This window comes from Cyclopterus lumpus, chromosome 13, assembly GCF_009769545.1.
Source record: "Cyclopterus lumpus isolate fCycLum1 chromosome 13, fCycLum1.pri, whole genome shotgun sequence".
Classification (NCBI taxonomy): Eukaryota; Metazoa; Chordata; class Actinopteri; order Perciformes; family Cyclopteridae; genus Cyclopterus; species Cyclopterus lumpus.
The window spans coordinates 12,732,452-12,740,887 of NC_046978.1; the positions used below are offsets into that span (position 1 = coordinate 12,732,452).

At 44.0% G+C, this 8,436-nt stretch overlaps 1 protein-coding gene across 1 annotated transcript; it reads right to left on the reverse strand.

Moving 5' to 3' along the window:
- Window positions 1-308: 308 nt before the first annotated feature.
- On the reverse strand, window positions 309-7,810 carry rhbdd1 (rhomboid domain containing 1). Its single transcript, XM_034548936.1, has 8 exons — window positions 7,529-7,810; window positions 3,910-4,074; window positions 3,394-3,673; window positions 2,857-2,989; window positions 2,256-2,344; window positions 1,914-1,979; window positions 1,681-1,824; window positions 309-1,599 (listed from the first exon to the last, which is right to left on the reverse strand). Exons 2-8 carry the CDS (start codon window positions 4,060-4,062, stop codon window positions 1,493-1,495), a joined length of 972 nt encoding a protein of 323 aa, XP_034404827.1. The 5' UTR covers window positions 4,063-4,074; window positions 7,529-7,810; the 3' UTR covers window positions 309-1,492.
- Between the last annotated feature and the right edge of the window lie 626 nt (window positions 7,811-8,436).

The following is an 8,436-nucleotide window of genomic DNA, read 5'->3' on the forward strand; positions in this document are numbered from 1 at the left end:
TAAGGCTTAAGTCTCTTAACACATCTTTTTTTTTTATTCTGATATTTATGAGCGCTTATAAAGTACAATAGGCAGATTAAAACACATACTGAGTATGTTAATAATGCACGATAGACACAGCACTCTAAATCAATGACCATTTTTAAATGCATCATGTAAACTTTTCTTTTCCATTTAGGCAAAGGGAGGTCGAGTGGTAAAAGTACTGTTACTTTATATACAGAGTGCAAGTAACCCCAATAGAACTAGTTGAGAGAGAGTATAAGTGTCAACATAACGTTATCAAAAAGACACAGTGGCACCTTCTGTGTTGTTCCCACCTCTTTTATTGTTGTGTGGACATTATTTAAATGATCAGCTACAGGTAAAGTACAACAATATATATGTATAAACACAATATCCCCAGTCTGCTTGTAGAAAATATAGTAAAAATTCCGTATACTTTGGTGGGCAGCGTGTAAACCGTTGAATGAGTGCGAGCAGTGGAGCGCTGAATACACAAATCACTCCGTTAACATCCAACAATGGAACTGCAAACTGTTTTGAATTTTTTTAAAAAGCACCAATATGTTGGTTTTGGTTGCTATGTGATGACAACAAAAACATCTGAAGAGATAAATGAACAGAAACGCTTCAGATTGTCGCCACCACAATGGATTTAACACTCATGTTGGTTTCTAGCCAGCATTAAAGAAAAAAGATCTAAACAAAAACGCTCAATTTGGATTTTCTTGCCTCTAATCTAAGCTGTCCTACTTCCCATCATGCCTCAGGGCTTTGGGGGAAACGGAGCCAGCGATGTACTTCTTTGACACGTTTGGGAACTTTGCTTAGAGCTGGTGTCCCTCTTGCTGGGTGACCTTTTGGAAAGGTCAAAGTAGTACGGTGGTACAGTTGCAAAAAAGAAAAGAAGAAAAGTAGATGAAATGACTAATAGAAGTAATACGAGGCATTAAATATTTTGGGGTAATTCATTTTGTCAATAACTTGTTTAGCACTGCTCAGCGGGGACCCGCAGCTCAAAGTAAATACTGTATGGGTTAGATTTAACATCTCACCAAAAAGACAACAAATATTTTTATTGGCATATCCATCTCCAATAAAATTCGATTTCACAGGTTTGACAAATTAAAATACAGAATTTATATCTACACCTGGTCTAATGTGGCTTGGTTGGAGAAAAAGAAGAAAAATTGCCCCCTCAAGTGGTGGAACAACAGAAAATCAAAACAAGGGCCCATTCACTTTGTGCTGCTTCAGCATCATCAGACACGCCCCAACGCTAACCTGCTCATAAGCCCTTGAACTCTTTAGTTATTCACAGCTATTCAGTAGCTTTCCATAGCTACCATTAGCTCTTTGGTAAAGAGGCCCAACACAAGAGCTGGTCAAGTGTCAGTCTGTGTAGCAGAATTGTGGAGCAGGCTTCAGGAGAGAGCTCCTCTCTTGGCACCTACAACACCTTCTTCTTCCCCTCCGGTGGGCCGGCTGTTCAGCTGTCGAACCTCCTAAGTCTCCTCAACCTGATGTCCTCAGCTGTCGCCTCCTGAGAGCGCTGGAAACCATAAGGAGGAGGAGCTCCTCTCTGTCTGGGTTGTCCTTCAAGACAAAACATAATTTAATGTACATGCTTTGGATCTCAGCGGACTCTTTTCTCAGAGTCATCACAACCCCCCTTACCTCCGTCATTCAGACTGTTTCTGATAGCCGCCTCCAACTGCTCCTCCTCCGTCAGTCCCCCTGAGTAAGACGCTGGAGGATTTGATGTGTATTCTGGTGGAGACTGATGGTAACCTGAGTATGCTCCTCCAGAGCCGCTGTAGCCTACACACACACACATATTCAAATTTAAAAGGTTGAGGCTGGTGTATTCTATACTCCTGAAAAGACCCCAAAAAAAGCCTGTATCATACCCGAAGAGCCTGAAGAGCCGTAGTGCGCATTCGACCGGGAGTTGTATCCATTCAATGTCACAAACCCTGGTGAAAGAATAGACAAGCAAACCATTTCAGTGTTGTTGATGTGCATTTACATTTGATATGGACTAATACAGAGACACAGATCTGCACATGGACTCAAAGCTATCTCCAGTGTCAGGTTTTCTTTATTCTCTCACACACACTGAAAGAAAAACTGTATCTTCATCATTCAGTGGGCTTTTAACGGGTTACAAGAACCTAAGGTCATACAAATGCAGTCAGCACATACATAAGTAGAAACAACAACAAAGAAAACCCACAGGCTTGAATGCTGACCTGCACATTTCTTCATGACAGCCTTCAGTGGTCCAGCAGTGTAGAGCAGACCCACCAGGATACCCGCCAGGTGGCCGACGAAAGAGGTCCTGAAGGACGGGAGCAGATTAATTCCTTACTAATGAAACACCGCCACCTGGTGGACAACCTTCACTCACAGCATCTGACAGCATGTAGAAAAAGGACACCGTGACTAATTGAGAGCCATGTTCTAAACATGTGCAACATATTTTTATTTACTCTCGACATATTGCTTCCATTTTTTTATTTTTATTGCTCCATAATATATATTCTTTTTCTTCTTCTTTTTAACTTTTTTAAGTTGAAATCAGCTTTATTGGCCCAAAGCCTGAATTATCTGATGAGTTATTTGTGGAGATCCACAGAGTACTGCCAGCTGTACAGGTATGCATACAACAGGCTTGTCATGCTAGAGGTCAACTTTTGTTATCCCAGTGAAAACAGAAGAATTAACCCTGACAGTGCTGGTGCACGTAGCAGGGCACGAGCACAAGAGTGTTTGCACTAGTATCTCTGCAGTGTATCTGGCCAGTGTCTCCTGGTGGCTTGTTAATGCAATCATGTCTGATTGGTAACTCACCCGGGTGATGTTATGTGGATCAGCACTAGCTCCACCCAGCTAACATAGCGATTGGATACAGAGAACCCCATCACGTAGCTCGCACCTCCTGGGTGGTAATGGTTACTGAGCACCTTCAGAGCAAATAGGACACCTAGAAACATCAGATGTATTTACAAAGATTAAATAATAGGTGGGGAATATTTCACCATTGTAAGACTACAGCAGTGGGACAGACGATACTTTACATCGGCTGGTGTGTACGGCAAAGCATCTTCACAGGAGAAAATAAACACGAAAAACCGTATAACAATTAAAAAAAACTAATATCAATGAAGGCACACTTTGGATGCATGAAAAGCATGTTTTCTTTAAACAATCAATCACCAAAAAAACATTGTTCAAAACAGCCAGTAGCTGTAAAAAATAAGCTTTTTTCTAACCAGATCCTGTGAAATGAGTATATATATATTTGAATGTTTATTCCATGTGTACCAGTAGAGTGACATAACAAGTCCAATCTTTTACACCAGTGTACATCTTGTGAGAGTTGTGTACCTGAGAAGCCAACAGCACAGGCCATGCTGTAGGACTGGTCCTGGGTCAGCTCTGTCAAGGCGGCCTCCAACACCAGATAGACCAATCCGGTGAGCAGAGAGAAGACTGACAGCAGGTAGAGGAACCAGGGCCCGCCCAGCCGTTGCTCCAGCTTGGTGCCTTTCCAGAGGAAGGACAACATGTTGAAGTAGAGGTGCCAATCATCTGCATGGTGCAGCGGGGACAGCAGAAGGCGGCGCCAGTCTTTTAACCAGTATGCCTGCTGGACGCTCACACAGGCCTACGGGTCGGATGGATAGTATTATTCATGTTGACAATATCAAAATAACACAGTGCGAGGCAATGGTGCACGTCATTCCTGCAAGGTGGTAAAGCGCCAACTGCGACAGTAAGTGCTCATTTATCATTGTATTTGGACCTGCGATAAAAAACACAAAAAAAAGCAGCAAGTACTCCGACAAGATAAGTCAGAAGCAACCAATTATGTAAATAACAGTCTCAGTATTTGTGCATTGCCTGCATCAGTGGAGCTGCAGGGAACAGGTAGAGGTACACGTTGAGTCCCAGGACGCCCAGAGTGACTGGGGGGATGTTGTCCAGACCCATCTGAAACACCTGGGAGGCCAGGAGCATCAGGCCCAGATGGGATCCCCTTTGCCGGTTCCGCATACTGAAAACAGACTGGGAAGATAAAACGGGGAGATAATAACTCAGTCATTTCTGCTTTTCCAGTAAGAAAAAAAAAATAGATAGAAGTCACCAGGGAAGAGGGTGTAACAAATGGGCCTGGATGAGAGACTTCTGAATATCCAGAGGTCAAAACTGAAAACTAAAAGGAAGTTGTGCTGCTTTTAAGGGTGGTTTGCTCCTGGACTCTGGAATCACCATCGCTAAATCTCAGAGAACACACATACCTCCTCTATATCGCCTTCTTGTAATGTCAGCTTACAAAAAGAGCTACAATGTCGGTTGCTCGGTTGGAGTCGATAGAACAAAAACCATGAATCGTGAGTTATATAATATAAAATAATCCTTTAGTCAACGGTGACAGTTGCATAATATCGAAGATACAGAATTCCTGGAACTGCTACAATGCTTCAACTTCACACAACACATCAACTTCCCCACTCACAGCCAAGGTCACATCCTGGATTTGGTCTGCTCCACTGGTCTCACAATACTTCAGCTCTCCAGCCTCAACCTCAATATCTCCGACCACCTGGCTATCACCATAGACATTGGCATCCCTATCCCCATCCCAAGAACCAAGCGCAACATATCCTTCAGAAATCTCAAAACTATTTGTGACGGTAAAAATATGTGTTATTTTGTGGACTGGTTCAAGGGCAGAGCAACAGGGAGGATGGGGAGGAGGACAGATGGCCATATGCCTTATCGAAACCAATAATCTGTTCTTTGTTCTTCTGTATTCTTATCCAAGACATTCACACTGTTTCTTGGTTTGTCGTCATAGTGGGGCCCTGGAGGGGGGTGCATGTGCTTGTATAAATCACGATGTAATACAATGTATGAATAAAGAGATTTCGGCAGCTCACGGCTGTTGAACCCTTTTCCCAGCTTGCAAGCTTGAATAAACGGAAAGACAACTTTGATACCTTGGAAGACTCTGTTTGTTGCAATTGAATATTTGAACCACAACTCTCCTCCTGATCAAACATAGACATCTTCCACCACATATTTCCCCCACCTTTGCCAGTACCATGCCGGCCTCCCCTTTCCCACTGTCTGAAAATCCCTCCGATCTCGTAAATTACTACAATAACACACTCTCCTCCTGTCTTGATCAGCTTGCTCCCATTAAAACCCAAACGGTCTCATTCACTCACTCAGCTCCTTGGTATACTCCTGATCTCCACCACATGAAATCCCGTAAGCGCAGCTTGAAAGACTCTGCAGGAAAACTGGTTTAACAGTCCATCTCCAAGCCCACTCCTTCGACTACCTTCAACAATACAATGACGCTCTCATCTCAGCCCGGACCACCTACTACTCACACCTCATACACGCTGGCTCCTCCAACCCAAAGGCTCTCTTCTCAACAATAAACAAGCTTCTCAAACCCAGGGAGAACACCTCCACAGTCGACAAGTGCAACTCTTTCCTTTCATTTTTCAAGACAAAAATTGACATAATTTACAGCAACCTGAAGACCTCACCCGCCCTTTCCATCTCTCCACCCGCCCTCCCCATATTCACCCCTCAGCCCCTTTCTCAGTTCTCCCCTGTGTCCCCTTTGGAGCTCTCTTCATTCACAACAGGAATGAGAAGCTCCACCTGTATTCTGGATCCCATACCATCTACTCTCACCAAGGAATGTCTCCCAGCCATTGCTCCACTCATCATAGCAATAATCAACTCCTCCCTCAACTCCGGCTCAGTCCCCGACACACTTAAACTGGCTGCTGTCCCCCCCATCCTCAAGAAACCTGGACTCGACCCTGAGACCATGAGCAATTTCTGGTCCATTTAAAATCTTCCCTTCCTGTCAAAAATACTGGAACGCGTCATCGCTGTACAACTCAAAACCCACCTCATTTCCAACGATCTGTTCGAGCCATTTCAATCTGGTTTCCGCTCACAGCACAGCACTGAAACAGCACTTCTCAAAGTCACCAATGACCTCCTCCTCTCCTCAGACTCTGGCCACCTCAACATTCTCCTTCTCCTGGACCTCACTGCAGCCTTTGACACCATCAACCACAACATCCTGCTCTCCCGCCTCGAATCGTCCCTCAACATCACCGGAACTGCTCTCTCCTGGCTCAAATCATATCTAACAAACAGACAACAATTCAAAACCAAAACCAGTCACAACTTCTGCCTCACCATTGACAACTCTACTCTGTCTCCCTCCCCTCACATCCACAACCTCAGAGTCATGTTTGACAGCAACCTCTCATTTGAACATCACATCAAACAAATCACCAGAACCTCCTTCTTCCACCTAAAAAACATTGCCCGTCTCCGCCCATCACTTTCCTCATCTGCTGCTGAAACTCTAATCCACGCCTTCATCACCTCCAGAATTGACTATTGCAATATTCTTTATGGCACATCTTCCAAAATCCTAAACAAACTCCAATACATCCAGAACTCTGCTGCTCGCCTGCTCACCCAGTCCCGCTCCCGTGATCACATCACCCATGTTCTCCAGAACCTTCACTGGCTCCCCGTCCCACAAAGGATCCAATACAAAATCCTTCTCCTCACTCACAAAGCCCTCCATAATCAGGCCCCCCCTACCTCACAGACTTGCTCCACCACCACACTCCATGAGGCCCCCTCCTACCTCACAGACTTGCTCCACCACCACACTCCATCAGACCCCCTCCTACCTCACAGACTTGCTCCACCACCACACTCCATGAGGCCCCCTCCTACCTCACAGACTTGCTCCACCACCACACTCCATCAGGCCCCCTCCTACCTCACCGACCTGCTCCACCACCACACTTCATCCCGTCAGCTCCGCTCCTCTGATGCCGATCTACCTGTCCATCCCACATAGGACCAGGCACCGGACGTGGGGTGACAGAGCCTTCTCCATATCTGCCCCCTCCCTCTGGAACTCTCTCCCCAAACTCATCCGAGACTGCACTGATCTTTCCTCATTCAAATCGCAAATCAAAACCCACCTGTTCAGAACTGCTTTTAATGTGTGATTGTTTGCTCTATGTTCTTATTCATTTTATTTATTAGGGTCCGAGCAACTGACAAAGTCCTTATTTGATTTACCTGTAACTTTGGTAATTCTTATTTTTTTAGCTTTATAAAATAAATGCATTATTATTAATACCTGCCAAAACCCGAAAGCTAAAATCAGAGCATCAAGTCTTACATCTGTGAATGTATGTACACGTACACGCACACGAAAGGAAAACGTACGGGATTTGTTGTTTTCAAACACTGACGTCACATACTCATACTGTGATATTGGACAACACGTACACGTCAAACTGATGACGAACAGTTGAAGAGTTTTGATAAACCAGAGTTTCAGCTAGCTTCTGAGCAAAATGCTTCGTACGGGTCGCGACTGTCAACAGCCGACCACAGAAGAAGTCTGTTGAATAAAACCCCTCCGCAGCATCATTGTGACTTAACATAAACTCACCCGGAGTTCAGTCGGTTGTCGGGAGGCGCGCACGCCCCTTTTCCTCCTTCCGTGACGCTTCGGCTAATGCTAACGTTAACCGTAACGTTAGACTGTTAGACTGTTTTAAAGTGTGTACATCGAGTCCGCGTCAGATGATCTAACGCTGCGAGAAGAATACCAAGTTATTAGTCACTCGTAGGCAGAGTTTGTTTCTTAATATTTCATCATTTCTAGCAGTTACGAGTCACGACTCTGTAACAGTTTGTAGCGTCGAGTCAGCTATCACGTGACAATAACAGCTCTACGTGCCTGGCGCAGGCGCATTAGGGAGTTTCCTCTTGAGTGCCTTATCTCCAGCTCAGGTCTCCAGCAGAGTGAGCAGTCAGCCTTCACTTTGACCTTAGGTTTGAAGATGTACATTTACATGTATCCAAGTCAGCTTGTAGTCTGATCAGACTATGGGGCTTTCAATATATATCATTAACATCGTAGACACTAATTCAGCTGAAGTGATAGTGACACACACACACAAAGTCAATCATTGGTTAGAATTAATATAGTAACTTCTAAAGTCATTCTTATTTCAACATGCTATTGTTATATATATATATATATATATATATATATATATATATATATATATATATATATATATATATATATATATATATATATTTGACCAATTAATTTGTGTTAGAACGTGTACTTTTACAAACGAAACTGTAGAGGGAGGTTAACCTCCCGCTTTGCCTAAATAGTCTTTGGCTTCGGCATCAATTACGAACACGTGTGTTGCACACCGTTTCTCAATTAATTATTAATTAAACCAGCACCCACCGGGATCACCTTTCTCTTGTCAGAAACTTCAGCTTCAGACATGTAAGACGTGTGTTTACAACCGACTGAGCAGTTCCGGTTTTATTCAC

Coding starts and splice junctions, on each gene's coding strand:
- rhbdd1 (XM_034548936.1), bottom strand. CDS start 4,062: ATGCGGAACCGGCAAAGGGGATCCCATCTGGGCCTGATGCTCCTGGCC. Junction 3,674..3,909: donor CTGCAGCTCCACTGATGCAG/GCAATGCACAAA, acceptor TCCGACCCGTAG/GCCTGTGTGAGCGTCCAGCA. Junction 2,990..3,393: donor CTGTGCTGTTGGCTTCTCAG/GTACACAACTCT, acceptor TGATGTTTCTAG/GTGTCCTATTTGCTCTGAAG.